Source organism: Gorilla gorilla, chromosome 2 (assembly GCF_029281585.2).
Source record: "Gorilla gorilla gorilla isolate KB3781 chromosome 2, NHGRI_mGorGor1-v2.1_pri, whole genome shotgun sequence".
NCBI classification, from domain to species: Eukaryota; Metazoa; Chordata; class Mammalia; order Primates; family Hominidae; genus Gorilla; species Gorilla gorilla.
Window position 1 is genome coordinate 180,878,744 of NC_086017.1, and position 21,139 is coordinate 180,899,882.

At 38.8% G+C, this 21,139-nt stretch overlaps 1 protein-coding gene across 5 annotated transcripts; it reads right to left on the minus strand.

Annotated features, from left to right (window-relative positions):
- Positions 1-1,786: 1,786 nt before the first annotated feature.
- Positions 1,787-21,013, minus strand: LRRC34 (leucine rich repeat containing 34). 5 transcript variants are annotated; one of them, XM_055383890.1, is made up of 11 exons: positions 20,882-21,013; positions 16,950-17,067; positions 15,911-16,032; positions 15,749-15,813; positions 15,170-15,253; positions 12,376-12,504; positions 8,979-9,074; positions 5,065-5,219; positions 4,534-4,689; positions 3,804-3,930; positions 1,787-2,152 (listed from the first exon to the last, which is right to left on the minus strand). In XM_055383890.1, exons 2-11 carry the CDS (start codon positions 17,021-17,023, stop codon positions 1,949-1,951), a joined length of 1,212 nt encoding a protein of 403 aa, XP_055239865.1. In that variant the 5' UTR covers positions 17,024-17,067; positions 20,882-21,013; the 3' UTR covers positions 1,787-1,948. The 5 variants fall into 5 exon arrangements, with proteins under 5 accessions (XP_055239865.1, XP_018878410.2, XP_018878409.2 ...); XM_019022865.4 differs by having other exon boundaries at positions 15,965-16,032; positions 20,722-21,013; XM_019022864.4 differs by having other exon boundaries at positions 12,376-12,501; positions 20,722-21,013.
- Between the last annotated feature and the right edge of the window lie 126 nt (positions 21,014-21,139).

Below are 21,139 nucleotides of genomic sequence, written 5' to 3' on the forward strand. Positions count from 1 at the left end.
GGACAGAATTTGGGGGAAAATTCATTTAAAGGATAAGCAAAGACGGAAAAGAAGATGGAAAGTGATAACAGAAAGGAAGAAAACCAAGGTGGCACACATTTTCCAGAGGCAAAAGTGGCTTTGTAGCAGTCACATGGTACAGAGAAGTAGGATGTAAATCTGAGACAACATTAGGTTGGATAATTGGAGCATGATGATCCTTTAGAAGGTAGGTACAGTATAATAGTGGGAGCAGAAACCAGATGGATATGGTTGTAGTAGATATTAAGAAGACATGATGAATGATAATACTATAGAAAAGTTTGAAAAGGAGAACGTATAAGACAAATGATCATTATTTTCCCAAATATCTGAAAAGCACATACTGCTTTATTTTTTGCTTTCAAATTTGAAACATTGTAAAATGATGAGTATAATATGATCTGCAACAGTGTAAGGTGAAGCAATCTTTGAACTGGGTCTTAAAGGATGATTGCTAAGAGAAAAATGAAACAATACATACAATATGATTGCAGATTTGCTCTTTATAATTTAGATGTGCAGAGAAAATGAGAGTTTTCCTATGGAACTTATATGTCCTTCCTCTTGAGCCCATACCCAGTGGTAAGTCTGGAAAAAATTAACTTTTAGTTTTAGCCAGTTTAAAACCTAGTCTGATATAAAGGGGATAGAATTTATATCTTAAGCGATTTTAAGGTAATGCTTAATCTTTTGGAGAAATGCTGTTTTATTTCTGCCTTTTGTCTTTCTAAAATGGTGTCCAGACATATCGTACAAGACAGTGGCATCAGGGTAGACAGAGTCTTTGTTGAGCCCTTCCATTCTCTGGGTTAATTATACTGACCTCTGTTGTGGCAGGCAGCAGCTTATAAAATAAGTAACAAAGTCTTTCCTAGTCTGGTCAGAGTCCAGTTGTCCTTGGCTGAACTGACTTCTTCTCAGTTCTTTTGGATGTGGAAAACTCTCTGAGGCCCTATCACCTGCAACTCTGCCTCCAGCAGCAGTGTAGGTCAGGTTACAGGTTTACCACCTGCACCCCACTGTAAGCTCAAGGTAAGCCTACTTGCTTCTCCTTCAGCCATCTTCTGAATCTCCCTTTGGGGGAATATGGGAACTTGTGGGTCTCTTCTATAGCACACAGGAAGAGGCAGTAGCCTGGGAAGTCAAACTCTTTCCAGAATCTGGTAGACATCCTACTACCCAGCATGTGAGGAATACTACAAAGCAATGAAAAGTGAACAGACTACTGCTACATTAAACAACATAAATGAATCATACTAATATAATGTTGAACAAAAGAAGCCAGACACAAAAAGAGTGTATACTGTATGCTTCCATTTATATAAAGGTCAAAAACAGGCAAAACTACTCAGTGGGGTTAGAAGTCAGGATAGTGGTTATGAGAGGAGAGTGGGAGAAGCTGGCAGCACTGGCTTGTTGGGAAAGGGGTATGTATATGTTTATATATATTTGCCTGTATTTATGAAATTGTTAGTAACACCTGTCTGTAACACGTAAATAGGATAGGTAGAATACTTTTTCAACTTCTGAACTTTGAAACCCTTTGAAAGTCACTGGTAATTTTCTACCACAAACCTTTTTATTAATACTACTTAATAACTTTCAGTTAGATACCTACAATGACCTTTACTTGTACGCTATTTCACTACTTGGTTATATTTTCATTGTAAAAAGAAATTTAGTCTAGTTCCTTGGCCTCTTTCTCCAGGGTTAGAATTTTAGTCTCTATATTGTAAAATTTCTTTTAAAAAATTACCCTACTCACTTTTTCACAATAGACAGTTATACAAAGTTTAATACAGTCATTATCTTTTACACATTTGAAAAAAGTAACTTGTTTTAATTTATAAAAGAAAATAGGCTACAGAATATTAATCTCTGTGAAACAATAAGACAAGTGTATGAAAATTATTTTAGAGCTACTTTTTCATGGCTGTTGACCTACTGGAACAAGAGCAAAACCTGCATTAGATGAGTGGTCATAAGATTCTCCATAAGTTGATGTCCAATAATAATGCTTTTTAAGGCCATTGGAGACTTCTGCAAGATATACATGTCCATCTACCACAAATGGCTCCACATCTGTATTGTCTGGTTTTAGACAACCCGTTTGAATTAAGTCTGAATATGCCTAGGATTTTTAAGAAAAGAAAAACTATATCATTAAGAAAAAATGTATTCAATTTACAGTGCTTAAGGGAATTTAAATATTCAAATTAGCTGTGCTAATTTGTAGTTTAAAATAAAATATTCTGAATAACATTGCTGAATTTTAATATTTTCCAGGTATTGTAAATAGATTTTTATTCATTTAATTACACAGAATGAAATTATAATATTGCAAAACTTATTTCTAACTTTTAATGTATTAGACATGTTTTGTCATTTTGTGACTCCTAGAGTTAATTTTCTATACTACCAATTTTGTGGACCAAAGCTCCTATGGTCAAAATTTTCAAGTCCCACAGATGTTCATAAATTGGAATAGGTAGGGGGGCTGGGTAGGAGGCCTATTGTATACATTCTCAAAAATCTGCTGATAGCTAGTTACCCACTCCTCAGAAAAATTAAGGGAATCCCAGATTTGGACATACAATTATATAGAGTTCATGACCCCCCTGAATCTAATCTACAGATTTAGGCTAAAAGAGACAATTCCATAGTATTGGATGCGGACCTATTAATTATTTCTTCATTGTAGAATTTTTATACTTTTTTTTTTTTTTTTGAGACAGAGTCTTGCTCTGTCACCAAGCTGGAGTGCAGTGGCACGATCTCGGCTCACTGCAACCCCTGCCTCCTGGGTTCAAGAGATTCTCCTGCCTCAGCCTCCCGAATAGCTGGGACTACAGGCCCAGTGCACCACCACACCCAGCTAATTTTTGTACTTTTAGTAGAGATGGGGTTTCACCATGTTGGCCAGGATGGTCTCAATCTCTTGACCTCGTGATCCCCCCCGCCTTAGCCTCCCAAAGTGCTGGGATTACAGGCATGAGCCACGATCCTTAGTATCTATGTAACAGAGTCATATAAATACGTTGAACTGGTTTGTCAGTAAGGTTGGCAATATGGAGAAAGATGGAAATTTAGACATTAAAAGATTTAAAAGTCAAGTTGGTTTTTGCTTTAGCTTGTCATTCATCATTAGTTCCAGTTCCAGACTCAACTTATTCAGCTACTGATGTAGCTGAACCTAAAGAATTATGGATGTTTTTCTAAAAGTAAGGGTTGGTTTTTTTGGGAGGGTGGTTTAGACAACACTGTATGTTTTATTACTCTTTTTAGTGGTGGAATTTTTGTTAGTCCTTTTGCAAATTTTGAGAATTTTAACATCTACTTTTTCCCCCTCGTTCTTTCCAAATGAAAACTGTTACCATTATTTCTGTTTTGAAAGTAGTATCAAAGGCTGTCTGTATTTATGTGAGCAACATGCCAAATATTTTGATAGCTTGTACTCTATCTCTCCCATTCCATATTTTGGTATAATTATTAGGGAGCAGATCAGAAATTTTGCTACATCTGATCAATAATTATGATTTTTTTAACCTTAGAGGAATTAGAACTGTGTCATTCAGTGATGTGTAATACTAATACATAGTTTTAATATCTTTGGTTATTTCAACCACCAAACTCTCTAGTAGCTAATTTTAGGACTTATGTTAATTATCAAAACTGCAGTGTCTCACTGTGTAACCATTTCTGAGGCACCTGTAAATAATATCTGATGTTACAGAGATGATCCCAGAAAAAGCCTTCAGTGAAGGAAAAAACTTAAAACTTACTACACACGTAGCCTCATCAAATTTGTTTCCCCAAATGTAGATATGAGAGAAAGTGAGATTTGTTTTCATTGATTGTGAAAGTGCAACAAGTCCTTCTCCCTCTATGTTGTTGCTGACTACTGACAACCTGAAACCAATAATTCCACAAGGAAAGAATACAAAAATTAGCAACATTTATTACAAACACTTTCTTGTGTAGTCTTAGCATTATTCTTCAGTATGTTGTAATGTAGTGGTAAAAAATACTGACCATTTAATTCCTAAAATCCAAGAAACTTAGTTTTCTAATTAGATCCTTAAGGTACTTAGTAGAGCTAACTACATTTTGAAAGTCTTCTGTTTTATATTATTCAGTAAATGTTTGGGTGGATAGCAGATATATTTTTCTGGATAAATGCATCCAAGTATTTTATTCTTTAGTTCATTCTTATTTTTAAAAGTCTTGATCATATTGAATGCTTCTGAGTTTTCTATTAGAATTCAGGATAAGTAATATAAGCAATACAAATTTTCTCATTAATTTGAAGGAATCGTTAATAGAATCAGTCTAATTGTAAAAGACATTACATTTGAAAAATAGAAATGTAAATGTTTACTGTAACTTAATACTATGTCAGTTTAGAAGCTGAGTTTTCATATTTCATTATAATCTTAAGAGTTAAGGGGATTGAGGTTAGTATTTAAAAATTTGCTTTTCTGTTATTTTGATTAAATATAAAACCATACTAACGCTTTAAGACTCCTGTTGTGTGAAGTAAGAGTTTCACTGAGATAGTTTGCGCCTGCATTTTCTATTCTGTTAAAGGAAAGATCTATTACTTCCAGGGTAGTGTTGCTTTTCAGTACATCAGCCAAATACACCATTCCATCATGAGTTATTTTGTTGCTGGCAAAGGAAAAATAGTTATATTTGAAAATATGAAATAGTGTTTTTATTCATAGTGATAAGATGCTTGAAAACTTAAACAGTACTTTCTGTTTTAGTAAAGGTTTATTTTAATCACTTGATTTCCAAGAAAGTTAATGAAAATTCACCATAAAATGTTGCTTTCATTCTTGTTTACACAACTAAATTGCTCATTTATGTTACTAAAAGATAGCAGTATTAAATATTAAAGCTTAGGACAAAGGATTGACAATTGGTTGCAGTTTCTAATCATTGGAAATAATGTCTAACAACGTATCCCAAGTACCATGAATATTTATATAGATTATTCCCATTATTTAACTTTAAATTATTAATGTGTAAATTATCACTTACCAGCTGACATCAAGGTAGCGCAGGCTACTGTTCAGATACAGTGCATCACATAACTGTTGTATACCACTGTTTTTTATATCATGCTTACACATGTGTAGTGCAACAAGACAGTGATTTTCTTTCAACATGCGGCCTACATGGACTGTAGACTCTTCCTAAAAGTGGATAAAATCTTATTTCTAAAATATAATTTTGAAGTAGTACATGTTTATTTCAGACATATGCTGTTATTTAAATTAGCTTTTTAAAAAGATTATATTGGTTAAAACTGTTAGTCCACAATTTGCATTTGTTTGGTCTATCTTTAAAAAATTATCTTTGCCACAAATGATATTTTTTACCTTCTCAGAAGGTAAAATATAGTCACTATATTTTACAAGTGCCTGCTACCTAAGTGATGTAAAAGAGGCTGGTTAATATGGTTTTTTAAAAAAACAATAATCAGTCATTTCGAAAGGAAAAAAAAATTGGTTCCATCATGTACTGAGCATGTAATCCATCTTTCAAGTCTCTAAACCTTTCTTATACCTTCCATATGTTCCTGAACTTTGCTCTTGATCTCTACTCTTGATGGTTTTCAGACAAAATACAAAGACATTTCCCAATCTTTATTTTATATTAAGAATACACTCATTAACCCTGTGATATAGCTGATCCTTCCCTTTATATTCATCTCAAATTCCTAAGAGATTTTATTCTTATTTTCTGATCATCAGAAGACTTTTTTTTAAGTTCCACAATCTAGCTACTTCTAGGTAAAAGATACATAGCATCAATGAAGATTTGAATACCAGGCATTTTGAGTTTTTAATAAAATCAAAGCATATTTTCAAATGAATGGCCCAAAGTATTTTGTGACAAGAAGTACTCTTGCATGATTGCTGTATAACGTAATAAGTTTTTTAGTCACTGGAAATGCTGATGATGAACATAGATAACTATATGTGTTCTTGTTATATATAAAGGTACTTTGAAAAAAACTTTAAATGAAACTACATAGCAATAGCAGAAAGTACATGAGCTTTATAAAAATCAAGTCTGTCAGATACTAGCTCTACCTTTTACTGGCTATATGACTTTGGGCAAATATTTTCATCTAGCTGAGTCTCAGTTTCCATTTTAGTAAACTAGCTGAAATTATGCTTCCCTCACAGAAATAAGTTAACTAATAAAAGGTACCTAGCACAAAATAAGTGTTCCATAAGCAGACTACAAAGCATTTATTATTGTTCAATATTCTGTAATTCTGTATTTGCTGAAATTGCTTTGACACTGAAAAGATACACCCAAAGGAATGCTATGTAGACTAGGATCTTTAAAAATGCACGCCAACCATGCTAAAGGGATGCTATGTAGTCTAGGAACGTAAAAAAATGCAAACCAACCACTTAGGGGGTTCCACTATTGCTCTACCTAGTGCCAGGCACAGAGGACAAACTCAGTACGTTTTTGTGTTTGGGCCTTGATTGCAGTTTTAGGCTACAAAGCTTGAAAGCAGGAGTATCCTAATTAAGGGAGGAACTATTATCAGAAATAGTAAAGGGTTTTAGCCCCATTCACTGAGTTTGTGACTTGATTTGTCTAGAGTGGCACCTGGCATCAGTATTTTTCAAGCTCCCCGGATAATGCCAATGAGCATTAAAGGTGAAGTCCAACATCTTAACAGCTTTTTGTTATCCCATTCCTCCACGGTAATAAAACAGTAAAACCCGTACATGGAATAGATTTGCAGGTTTGTATTTGGGAACAGCAATTTAAGAGCAGAATAGTACCCTTGGGGATAGAGAAGGTAGTGGCTGTCCTGGAGAAGAACAAAACAGACTAGCACCTAGCTGGCTGCCAGAAGCACCAGGCTGAGAGCAACAAGGGGGCCTGGGCTTTTAATAATAAGCATCCTCAGGTGGATTTAGGAATGACACCACTCAACATATTTTAAAAAGGGATCATGCTTATAATGTGATCTCCTATATATAAACATATTTCCACAGAGATAAAATCCAGAAATGTATTTAGCCCTCAAATCTCCTGTCATGTCCTCAATCTGAGAACCTCCCTACCACACTCACCTCCCTACCACACTCACCTCCCCTGCTTTGATTCCGATTACCCTCCTTATGTCCCCATGGCACCCCGGGCATATCACTCTCCAGACTTGTCAAGCTCCCTCCACCTAGATGGAAAACTCACTGCAAGACAAGTGCTATGTAATTTATTTGACTTTAATACCTCTAGCACCTCGCTAGCATTGTGTCTGGTTTAAGGTTGCATTCAAATATTCATGGTGTGAATGAATCATGAGTGAAGCAATTCACTGCATGCCTACTTTGAGCTGTATTTTGCTAGTCTTTTAAGTATTTTTAAAATAGGAATCTATTTGAAGATTCTGAGGGTCTTGTTGAACAGATTGGATTTACGTACATGAAACAACGTGATGTAAAACCGCAAAAGTTCTGGTACCAAAAAGTGCAGCGATAAAGGGAGAGATCTATGTAGGCAAAGAATGTAAAATACACTTCTGAATATGAGAATACTACTTTAAAAATATCATTAATTCTCAGTTATTCATACTAAGGGGGAACAATGAAGTAGATAATTTTAAATTATCTAAAGTGCTTTAATCATTTAAAAAGTTCAGAGTTTGGCTGGGCATGGTAGCTGATGCCTATGCACACTTTGGGAGGCCAAGGCAGGCAGATAGCTTGAGTTCAGGAGTTCAAGACCAGCCTGGGCAACATGACAAAACCCTGTCTTTACCAAAAATACAAAAAAATTTAGGTGGGCATGGTGGTGCATACCTGTAGTCCCAGCCACTCAGGAAGCTGAGGTGGGAGGATCATTTGAGGCCAGGAGGTGGAGGCTGCCGTGAGCCGATATCATGCCACCGCACTCCAGCCTGGGTGACAGAGTGAGACCTCATCTCAAAAAAGAAAAATAAAGTTGAGAATTCAAACACTGACATTGATTGATTGATTGACTGATTGAGATGAAGATGAAGTCTCGCTCTGTCGCCCACGCTGGAGTGCAGTGGTGCAATCTCGGCTCACTGCAACCTCTGCTTCCTGGGTTCAAGCGATTCTCCTGCCTCAGCCTCCCAAGTAGCTGGGATTACAGGCGCCTGCCACCATGCCTGGCTAATTTTTGTACTTTTAGTAGAGACTGGGTTTTGCCATGTTGGCCAGGCTGATCTCAAACTCCTGACCTCAGGTGATCTGCCTGCCTCGGCCTCCCAAAGTGCTGGGATTACAGGCGTGAGCCACTGTGCGCGGCCAAACATTAAATTTTAAACACTGAACTTTATAAAGTGCTTTGACCATTTACTTTTCCTAATAGTTAGATACATGTTTTTGTTTATACCAATAATAACATGAGTTCTTATTCTCTAGCTGTTTACAAGTGATAGGAGAAGAAAGCCACCCAGAAGGAGAAAGAAGTCATGAAAGTAGGAACCACATTTTTACTCATCTTTCTGTCTCCAGCAAGCAGCTTACTGCTTTTCATACACATTTTGGTTTTATTACTCATGATTTCAAAGGTGTAATGGTTCAGCCACATCAATGTAACAAACAGCTCACACTGGGCTCTTATAGTCTGGCCTTTAAAACCTTCACTATTTATGCTTTCATCTTAACTACTTTGACCCTCACAGGTTTACTCACTAAGAACTTGAGTTTCAAGAGGAAAGATGACATGTTTGCTGCTTAAATAAGCAATATCTAAAACCATATTTAGTTATAAACGTCTTACCAAGAATTGATATAATTTTCGTTTAAACATTTTTACAAATAGTAGTTTACAAGATATAGTGAGTACATCTCTAAAAATACAGTGTATTCATGTACCTTGACATAAACTTGTAGTAGTACCTTAGTTTTATTCATGTTGTTATATTAACTACCATCACTTTGAATACATACCTGTTCACCATACAGTATAGGTCGGTTTAGGTTTATTGCCTTAATTGCTTGGTTTTGAGTTAGTACTGTAGCAAATGCTATCACACTTTGCATTCCCTAAAAACAGGTAAATTCATTAAGGAAACAGACAAAGTATATAATAATCTCACTACATAAATATTTCAAGATCAGCTATCTGCATTCTGATAAAATTGTTTTTAAAATTTAAGCATTCCTTGGACTTTGAATTGTAAGTTGATCAAATTCAAAAATGAATTGTTACTGTATTCTTCTCTCCTGGCCCTAAAATCTATCTAAAACATGGCACGGGGAGTTTCTTAATGTTTCAGTGTCCATTTCCTGGGTGTTTCCCTCTAGGTTTTTTTTCCTCACCCCTCAAGCTTTTATGTGGATCCCAGCTAGAGAGCTCATACTACTTATCCAACACACATCATTGTGCAAGCACTCTTTTATATTCATACTAGTACTTTAAGTGTGTGTGCGGTGGGACAAGGTTACCAATCACATTTTTCACAGATCCCATAGGCCTCTCTTGCTCTATCTGACTGGAAGGGCCTAGTCCCCCCATATCCGTGATGGACACCACCATGTACACCCAGCTGGTATGCCGGAAACCATGGGCTTCCTCTCACTCTGCCATTCCTCTTACCTTCCCATCCAGTTGATCACTAAGACTTACAGATTCTGCTGCCTCCAAAAGATGTCTCAAATTAGTCTGTTCCTGTCCATTTCTGTGGCCACCACCCCAGCCCAAGTCCTCCTCACCTCTCACCTGGACTACTAAGTGGTCAGATGGCTTCTTCTTGCCACCCTTTAATTCTGCACAGAGAAACCTGTGATCTAAAACCACCAATCAGATCATTACCCCTCAGAGCTTTTCCAGATTTCCATGATTTGCTTTTTCCATGATTTTCATTTACAATACAACCCCCACTTCTTCCCCTTACCTGTGACCCACAACCCACACAACTTTGCCATATCTGGCCTCCATAAGCTTCTCTGCTTTTACTTCGAGGCACTCTTAACTTTGTCTGCTCAGCCATTCTGACTTCTCAGTTCTTAAAACCTGTGACACTTGCTATTTTATTATTCATGTACCAACCTCGTGATTTTTGCCATATCTCAGTATGCAAAATATTTAACACTATTTTTGTTTTTATTTATTTATTTTTTGAGATAGGGTCTCACTCTGTCACCCAGGCTGGAGTGCAGTGGCACACTCGGCTCACTGAAGCCTTGACCTGCTGGGCTCAAGCAATCCTCCCACCTCAGCCTCCCTAGTAGCTGGCATGCAGCACCATGCGTGGCTAATTTTTGTGTTTTTTGTAGAGACGGTGTTTTCCCATGTTGCCGAGGCTGGTCTCAAACTCCTGGGCTCAGGCAATCTGCCTGCCTTGGCCTCCCAAAGTGCTGGGATTACAGGCATGAGCCACCACGCCCAAACTTACTTTACACCATTTACTTAATACTTTCCCATTAAATCAACTCACTTTTTCAATTATATTTATTTTAAAATAAAACTTTGTATCACTGCTGTAAATGGAAAACCATAATCCCTTGAAACAAACAAAGCATCTGTAAAAATAAATATATGAGTATGAAAATTACCTCACTCTGCACCAAGAATGCTACCCATGCCACACTTAGGGAAGCACTATCTTAATGTCTGTGCATGCTGGATGCTCTGCCTGGAAGGTTCTGACATGGACACTCTCCATGAGTTTTTTCTCATCCTTCATAACTTGTAAATATTACCTTAGTAATATAAGTCTTAGGCAACCCTCCTGTAGCAGAATTACTTCTCCCCATTATCAGAGTACTCAGTCATTTTTGTAGCACTTTCCTCTATTTCTTCATTGGTGTTTCCCCAACTAAAACATAAGTTTCATAAGGGCAGAGGCAGAGGCCATGTGATTCACTGTTGTATCCTTAGTATCCAGCACAATGACTGGTATGTGGAGATGATCAGTACCGAATTAATGTTTTCCCAGAACCACACTGGCTGCATCTACCACCTTAAAAAGTTAATCTTGGCCAGGCGCTGTGGCTCACTCCTGTAATCCCAGCACTTTGGGAGGCCGAGGCAGGTGGATCACCTGAGGTCGGGAGTTTGAGACCAGCCTAGCCAACATCATGAAACCCCGTCTCTACTAAAAATACAAAAAAAAATTAGCCGGGCGTGGTGGCAGGCACCTGTAATCCCAGCTACTCAGGAGGCTGAGGCAGGAGAATTGTTTGAACCCAGGAGGTGGAGGTTGCAGTGAGCCGAGATCACGCCATTGCACTCCAGCCTGGGTGACAAGAGTGAGACTCTGTCTCCAAAAAAAAAAAAAAAGTTAATCCTTCAGAATCTATTATACCAGAGAGCCCCCTGGCCCATCTTATTTTCATGTCACATTGATTAACCTGAGGCTATACAACAGGTTCCCAAGAGTAGGCCTAAAGATTTGAAAGCATGTCAGAGAAAGTGAAGCCTGGAATTTGAAGACATGCAAAAAAACACATTTTTCATTATCAGGCCAGGTGAAGGTTCAAAGCAACTTTTATCTTTTTTAATAATTTTTAGAACCAGGGTCTTACCATGTTGCCCATGCTGGAGTACAGTGGATGTTCACAGGCACGGTTGTAGTGAACTGTAACCTCAAACTCCTGGGCTCAAGAGATTCTCCCACCTCAGCCTCCTGAATAGCTGGGACTACAGGTGCATGTTATGTCGCCCAGCTTCAGAGCAGCTTTTAGCATCATCATTTTAAGTTTTTGTGCTACAATATAAGTAACTACTAAAAAGTATTTTATTTTTGTTTTGAGTCAGAGTCTCACTCTGTCGCCCAGGGGCTGGAGTGCAACTCACTGCAGCCTCCACCTCCTGGTTCAAGCAATTCTCCTGCCTCAGCCTCCTGAGTAACTGGGATTACAGGCTTCCGCCACCAGGCCCTGACTAATTTTTGTATTTTTAGTAGAGACGGGGTTTCACCATGTTGGCCAGGCTGGTCTTGGACTCCTCACCTTGGATGATCCACCTGCCTCAGCCTCCCAAAGTGCTGGGATTATAGGCGTGAGCCACTGCAGCCTAAAATGTATTTTCAAAAGTAAAAAAATTATATGAATAAAATAATATTTGTTTAATTAAAGTGAACATGATCTTTTTCTAAAAATTCCATACAGTTTAAGATGAGTTATATAGATGGAAGTTTAGGAATATTTTTATCAAGTATTTTTCTATGTTATTTACTATAGTCTGATTTTATTAATAATCTGCACTATTATGTCTAGGGGAAAAACACCTTTTCTCTGATATTAGACATAAGAGGCAAAATTAATCATTCATAAGACTCTGATTTAGCTGTTCTCTAATGACCCACTATCTGGATGATTTTCTCATAACCAGTTTACTCACCAGATCACAGTCACCCAGATCTAATTTCTCTAATGATGAATTAATTTGCAGCATTGCAGCAAAAAACATTCCACCTTTATTTTCAATTTTGTTTCCAGTCATTCTTAGGTATTTCAGAGTCCGATTCTTCTGAAAAGGAAAAAAACTTATTTAATAATTGTTAATCCACAGAATTCTATACATTACATGAATTAGGAGACTGTATTACTATTTGCAGACTCCAATTTTCATGGAGCTAGAACACGATATATTTTTTTTTTGAGACGGAGTCTCGCTCTGTCGCCCAGGCTGGAGTGCAGTGGTGTGATCTCGACTCACTGCAAACTCCACCTCCTGGGTTCACAGCATTCTCCTGCCTCAGCCTCCCAAGTAGCTGGGACTACAGGCACCCACCACCACGCCTGGCTAATTTTTTCTGTATTTTTAGTAGACATGGGGTTTCACCATGTTAGCCAGGATGGTCTTGATCTCCCTACCTCGTGATCTGCCCACCTCGGCCTCCCAAAGTGCTGGGATTACAGGCGTAAGCCACTGCGCCCAGCCAGAACAGGATATATCCCTTAAAGGTAACATTCAATCTACCATAATAGATAAAAATCTAGTTTAACAGTTGAGTAGAAAGAATGCCCAAGAAACAGATGCCCAAGCAATAACCAGTAAATAAAACATATATTAATAAACTTTCACTGGAAAAATCTGTAAATTTATCTTAAGAAAATTATAGCACTTCACTTTTTTAAATTGAGGTGAAATTCACATAACATAAAACTGACCATTTTTAAGTATACAATTCAGTAGCATTTAGTACATTCACAATATTGCGCAGTCATCACCTGTAGCTAGTTCCAAAACATTTTCATCATCCCCGAAGCCGGTCCTATACCATTAACCAGTCACTCCCCATTCCTCCTATATCACTTTTAAAGTAATATAATTTGATAAATATTTCACAAAATCACAGACATTTCATCATTCTAATGAGTAACTATTAGGACATATAATAGTGTAAATAATTATCATGATTCAAACCCCTCTGAGATCAGGAAGAAGAAAAGGATGTCCTCTCACCACTTCTATTTAACATTGTACTGGAGGTTCTAGCCAGAGCAATTAGCCAAGAAAAACAAAAAGAAAAACCATACAAATTGGAAATGAAGTGAAACTCTGTATGTGACACCATCTTGCATAGGGAAAATCCTAAGGATTCCACCAAAAAAAACCTGTTAGAACTAACACGAGTTCAGCAACATAGCAGGACACAAGATCAATATACAAAAACAGCTGTATTTCCATATGCTAACAATGAACAACCTAAAAATGAAATTAAGAACAACAGTTCCACTTACAATAGCATAAAAAAAAGTTAGGAATAAATTTAACAAAAGAAATGTAAGATTTGCACATTGAAAACTACAGAGCATTGCTGAAAGAAATGAAAGGCCTTAAATAAATGAAACCTCTTATGTTCGAGGTTTGGAAGACTTCAGATGGTAATACTCCCCAAGGTGATCTACAGATTTACTCTAATTCCTATTAAAATCCCAGCTGCTGGCCGGGTGAAGTGGCTCATGCCTGTAATCCCAGCACTTTGGGAGGCCGAGGTGGGCAGATAATCTGAGGTCGGGAGTTTGAGACTAGCCTGACCAGTGTGGAGAAACCCTGTCTCTACTAAAAATACAAAATTAGCCGGGCATGGTGGTGCATGCCTATAATCCCAGCTACCTGGGAGGCTGAGGCAGGAGAATTGCTTGAACCTAGGAGGTGGAGGTTGTGGTGAGCCAAAATCGCGCCACTGCACTCCAGCCTGGGCAACAAGAGCAAAACTCCATCTCAAAAAAAAAAAAAAAAAAAAAAATTCCCAGCTGCTTTTCTTGCAGAAATTGATTAACTGACCTAAAATTCATATGGAAATGCAAGGGACACAGAAGAGTCAACACAATCCTGAAAAAAGAACAAGGACACACTTCCTGATTTCAAAACCTACTACAAAGCTATAGTAATCAAGATAGTGTGGTACTGGCATAAGGATAGACATACAGATTAAAAGAATAGAATTGAGAGTACAGAAATAAACTCCTGCAATGATGGTTAGCTGATTTTTGGACAAAACTGTCAAGACAGTTCAATGGGAGAAAGAATAGTCTTTTAACAAATGGTGTTAGGACACATGGATATACACATGCAAGAGAATAAAGTTGGATTCCTACCTCATACCATATTCAAAAATTAAAATGGATCAAAGAAAGAGCTAAAACTGTAAAACTCTTAAAAAAACATAAATCTTTGTGACTGGGTTTTCAAGATGAACCTTGAAAACATTAAGCCAGTCCCAAAAGGCCACATATTGTATGATTCTGTTTATATGAAATATCCACAATAGGCAAATACATAGATGAAGTAGGTTAGTGACTGCCAGGGGCTGGAGAGTAAGGGGTAGAACAGATGGAGAGGGATTGCTAATGAGTTTAGGGCTTTTCTTTTTGGGGTGATAAGAATGTTTTTAAAATAGTGATAGTAGTGATACTTGCACAGCTCTGTGAATATATTAATACTTAAAAAACCACTGAAGACTTTCAAAGGGTATATTTTATGTATGTGAGTTAAATCTTAGTAAAACTATAACTTCAAAAGTGTTCATGCAATGTCTACACTTGAATAAATTAAAGTATAATAAAAATATACATTCCTACAATATTAAAATAAGTTCACTTCAACATTGGACACTGTTGGTTCCAAGCTATCAGAAGTTAGAATTTCCAAATACAATGTTAGTTTGAAATACATAAATGCTTACATGTAGCACTTTAGCAATCAATTCTCCACCTTCGGGCCCAATATCATTAAACATGAGGTTTAAGTAAATGAGATTAAGTTGTTTCTATAAGAGAAAAGAAGCTATTACACATTATTATTATTGGAAATTGGTCAATTTTACATACATGTATATACATATACACATACAGTATATACTTTATTTGAATAAGTGTTTTCCTCCAAAGAAAATCTTTATAACCAAGAAAAACTGTATCCTAGCAAAAACAACTACATTAAGGAAAAAAAATCATTCTCATGTAATCAAAATATAATTACAATATACATGAAAGAAAAAACTATATTTAGGTTTGATCAATCTGAAAGATGTGTGGTGTATATATTTAATCATGGTGTACAAGTTTGCAAAAGATAACTCAGGAGCTCTAGCTACTGGCTCCGTTGAGACCAAATCCACAATGGGTTTCCAGTATATTTTGAGTGTTCTAGCACAGAGTCAGGACCCTTGACATCAGGTAAAACTAGTGTTTTATGTGTGTGTCATTAGACTAATTGGTTTCATTGTAAATGGAACTAAGGACATTTTGTAGTAAAATAATACCTGAAGCAGTTTCGCAGCATAGTATGCACCAACATCACACAGAAGGTTATATCCAACATCCAAACCTGAAGCACAGATGAATAGAAGCGGATATTCATTATAAAGAATACTTAAAATCAGATCAATGGAAAGCAGGAGGTATTGATTCTTATGGAAACATACCATTAATATACAGACAATTCTTTAAAATTTTGGAAAGAATCCAAAAATCTTCACCTGTAACTCTTTCTACTGGCACTAAGCGATTGTTACCAGCAATGTTTAATGTGATTCCTGCTGCTAGCCTGTTAAAATACAAAAAAAAAAAAAAAAAAAAAAAGATTTTGAAATAGAAACCCAGTAAAGAAGTAAAAGTATGTTTCCTTCATGTATAAATAGTCATATCACAGATAACATTTACTGGAAGCAAGCATATAGTAAGTAGACTTATACAGTATATTTATACCAGGTAACTTAAAACTACTGAACATTCTGCAGACTGCAAAGTGCTTTAAAAGATTCCATATATTTAGCTCTCTCACACACACTCACACTCACACAAACAGTAGCCCCACTTTATAGATAACACTGAAAACTTCAATGATTTGCTTAGACTCACCCAGCTCAGGTTAGGTGTGGTGGTTCACGCCTGTAATCCCAGGACTTTGGGAGGCCAAGGCGGGCTGATCACCTGAGGTCAGAAGTTCGAGACCAGCCTGGCCAACACGGTGAAACCCTGTCTCTACTAAAAAATACAAAAATTAGCTGGGCATGGTGGCGAGCACCTGTAATCCCAGCTACTCGGGAGGCTGAGGCAGGAGAACTGCTTGAACCCAGGAGGCCGAGTTTGCAGTGAGCCGAGATCACGCCACTGCACTCTAGCCTGGGCGACAGAGGGAGGCACCGTCTCAGAAAAAAAAAAAAGAAAAGATTCACCCTGCCCACAAACAAAAAAAAAAAGATTCACCCCACCCACAGAAGTTGAAGATCACTCTGGAGCCCAAGCTTGGGTACTCCTGGTCTAGTGCTCTTTCCTGAATACTATACCACCTCTAAGACCTACTAACAGTGTTGCTCGTCTACTTACTTACCTGAATCAAATGGTATGTTCATTTTACCAAGCATTTTCAAATGGCTATAAAATCACTCAATATGTTAGGATTTTCACACACATGAATATAAGCAAACACTATTAATGTAATCAAGTATTTGTCTTTGTTACCCCTTTTTAATTTCTTCATCCACTTCTTGGAGTATATGCAATATAAAAGGATTAATTTTCTGGGATTTTTCCATACACAGATTAGAATAATGTTTCTGGAGACCAGATTCTGGAGATTCTGAAAAATATATGCATCCTCTATCACATATAAATTATTCTAGAAGCTTTAAAAAAACCATAAAAACTACCTCTTTCAAATATATGAGTTGTATGTGTGTATAGTGGGGGTAGGGAAGAAAAGGAAACAGAATTAAGGTTAGAAAAAGAGAAGAGAAATAAAAATAATGAATGGGAGAGATAATTAAAATGCTGTTTGGAGAACTAGGGCCATTGAAGCACCCACTGAGGCTTGGCAGACACTGGCTCAAGTGAGCACCCTACGTTGGAAGTGACATAAAGGCAGAACTAAGCTCCATTATGTGCCAGCGCTGGTAGCTGAGGAAAATGACTTCCAAAGAAATTGTATATTTTGTCCAAAACCATGCAGCTAATAAAGGCAGAGTGCAGAATCAAACTGATTCCAAAACCTCTTTCCACTGTGCCCTATTGGGTTACAGGGACTCAAGGTTTCTTTCTTTTTTTTTTCAACTCAGTATCTCAGCATCCACGAGAGGAAAAGGTTTCTTAAAATAGCTTCACATAAAAACAATTTTATCTAATCACCTAACTCAAAAGGGATCTGATAAAGCACCTACTCCCACAAGCTTCTTGGATACCCTCTACACCATCCCAAGTTTGAATGTAACTGTCAGTTCTTCATACCAAATCGAGGCCTGGCTCACAGAAGCTCTTCTACCCAGCCTTCCATTTCCTCTTTCTAAAGGTGACTTTTCCCTAAGTTCTTAAGAAGACAGACACAAAGCAGGAGTTGAGATCTCCTTTCTGTTATACATGCAGCTTTCCTTAATGACCTTGCTGTTTTCAGTAACACCTCAAAAGCATCTTCTGCAAGGCCTACATCTTCTGGGATGGAAGTTATTCTGTTACTTTTCTTAGAAGCACAGGCCACTGTCTTTTGTTTTCTATACTTCTACCTTTTGTGGATGTCTTTTAAAAATTTGTGCACAGAGATCTCATTGCTCAACCAGCCTAGCTTTTTAGGAGCTGGCTTCTCTTCTAAGTCTCTACATCTCAGAAATGTTGTTTACTGAGTGTCCTTTGCACTCTGAAGAATAATGAGTTTGCTAAACGGATCTGCAGAACAAGATTTAACATGAGGAACATTATATTTCAGATGAAAGCAAAACAAAATTTTCTTATAGTTTTTAATAACCTTTTTAAAAATAAATTTAATATACTTATTCCAGACAATTTGGAAATTTCTTTTTTTTTTTTTTGAGATAGGTTCTCGATCTGCCACCCAGGCTGGAGAGCAGGAGCGCAATCTCGGCTCACTGCAACCTCTGCCTCCCGGGCTCAAGCGATTCTCCTGCCTCAGCCTCCCGAGTAGCTGGGACTACAGGCACACACCACCACACCCAGATATAAAGACGGGGTTTCACCATGTTGGCCAGGCTGGTCTCAAACTCCTGACCTCGAGTGATCAGCCTGCCTCAGCCTCCCAAAGTGCTGGGATTACAGGTGAGCCACTGCGCCCGACCGGAAATTTCTAACGTTAAAAAAAAAATACATGTTAATCTGCAATCCCACTGCCAAAGAACAACCACAATTGAGGTCTAGGCATACCTACTTCCTATAGTTTTTCTTTTATATGCATATTAAGTATTTTTTAAACAAAATTGGAATCTTTAGATATAACTTTATATGCTGTTTTTTAAATTAACATTATATTGTAAGCAGTTTTCCCATGTCACTAGATATTCTCTGAAAATTTTAAATAGCATAATTTCTGTCATGTGGATAGATGTACGTATTAAAAAAAGCTTCACCTATTTTAGAAAATTTTCATGTATTTAAATGATATTGTAGCACAATATTTCCCAAACTGTATTTTGTGGAATATTCATGTTCTACAGGATGATCAAAGGTGTTCCAAATAGAATAGGTCTTATTATCAAGTAAGTTTGAGAAGTGCTAAAATAAACAAAACTATACACAGACACAACACTTCTCAGGGTATTTAAAACGTGCACACTCTTCAAACTGTTCAGCTTGAGAATAGGGAGGATAAGAATGCTGCATTTCCGGCCGGGTGAGGTGGCTTACGCCTGTAATCCCAGCACTTTGGGAGGCCGAGGCGGGCGGATCACTTGAGGCCAGGAGTTCAAGACCAGCCTGGCCAATATGGTGAAACCCTATCTCTACCAAAAATACAAAAATTAGCTGGTGTGGTGGCGCATGCCTGTAGTCCCAGCTACTTGGGAGGCTGAGGCGACAGAATCGCTTGAATGCGGGAGGTGGAGGTTACAAGGTTGCAGTGAGCAGAGATCGCGCCACCGCACTCCAGCCTGGGCGACAGAGGAGACTCCATCTCAAAAACAAAACAAAACAAAAACCTCACTTGGAATGCAATCTAGAAAATGCTGCTTTAGAGTCCTCCCCAGGAAACAAAGCAAGTAGATCCCAAATAGAAGTTGGAGCTGGGCTCCCACTGGGCTTCTTTCTTCCCTACTGTCTTCCTTGGTATTAAGAGAAAAATTGCCCTGAGAATCTCCGAGGGCACAGAAATGTGTCAGACTACAATTCATTTTCGCGAAGGCATGAAGGAATCTTAGACTACGAGCTAAATACAGCTAAACAAAGTTATGGAAATATTCTTATTTAACAAGCTAGCCAGAGATTTACAGTATTTAAAGTTTCTGCTACCCTTCCTTTGATTTAAAATTCACCTATGTATTTTGTATGCCAGGATTTTGTGGCACCAATGAATTTATTTCCTATATTGTATTCATATTAGAAGGAAAATAGCCTTCAAATTGTAAAGCAAAAACTAGGAAATAACCCAGCTACGCAGGAAAATGTCAAGAACCTAACCCAAATTTCATTTTTTCATCCACGCCTCTGGCAGCCACGTTTTAACAATTTCCAGAGAAAGGACTTACTTAGGAGGTAGATCCCTCCAAAACATGCTTTTCCATACTTAGCCAAGCACTGGGAAATCTAAGCGATGAGCATGAGTCAGAACGTGGGTGCCCTATCCAGAATCCGCAGTGTGTACATTTGAACAAGTTGTTATCCCAGCTTAAATTTCCTCTCATGCTAAAGGCAGAGCCTAACACTGCCCATCTCCTGGATGCAGTATTATTAAGCCAGCCTCCGAACACAGTTCCGTATCCACAAACAGACTTTAAAACAAGCATATAAAACAGAAATGGCGGGTAGGCGGTGGCCGTTCAGGGTAGGTGCTTAACTTGCTAATCATGGGCGCAGAAATATTTAAAACGGAGATAGTACAGAGGTGCAAAGTCAGAAACAGTATCAAGACCCTCATGCCCCCCTGCGACCTGCTCTCTGGGACTTTCACAAAAAGGGGGCTGAGAAGAGCCCCCCCGCCACCCCCTCCCGGAGACCCTGAGAGCACGGCGACAGACACCATCTGCACAACCTATCGCGCAAAGGGCGGACCCACGGGGACTCCTCTCCGTGGACTCCTCTCCTGCCCTCGGTCGCAAAGGGCGACCGGGGACTCCTCTCCTGCCCTCGTTTCTGGGCGCCCCAAACCTCTGGCCACAGCTGGGGTTCCCAGGGGCACCCCTCCTGCCTCGCCGCCTTGGGCTGGCGGGCTGCTGGGAGGGCTCCGGCCGTGCGACCCCGGCGCCCCTCGCGCGTTTTGTCTGGGCCAGGCCGCGCAGACTTGCTCCCTACTTCTTACCGCGCTGGACCGCTAGGGCCGCGCCCGGAGTACTGGCCTGAGTGGAGGCCCAAGCCGGGGACCTGGCCGGCGCACGGGCGGCCTCCCGGGAGCTCCCCATGCTCCTCTCACCCACTGGCTGCAGCGGCTGCGCTGCCATGGCGACCGCGCGCGCGCTTACAGTCTGCCTGCAGCTGTGAGGCGGCTACACGAGCCTCGGCGCCAGCCTGCTTCGAGTCCCGCTGGCTGTGCCTGCCCGGGCCCTGAGGCCTCACTGCTAAGGCAGTGACCGCCAACTCTGTGGAGGTCCTTTGTCACCCTGCCCTGGTTAAAGGCAGCCTGAGGGAGGGCGTCCTGGCTCCTTTGCAGGGAGGAGTTCCCGAGGTTTGAGGGGCTCCGCTGCTGAGCTAGGGCTGGGGCTACAAAGAAGATTATGACA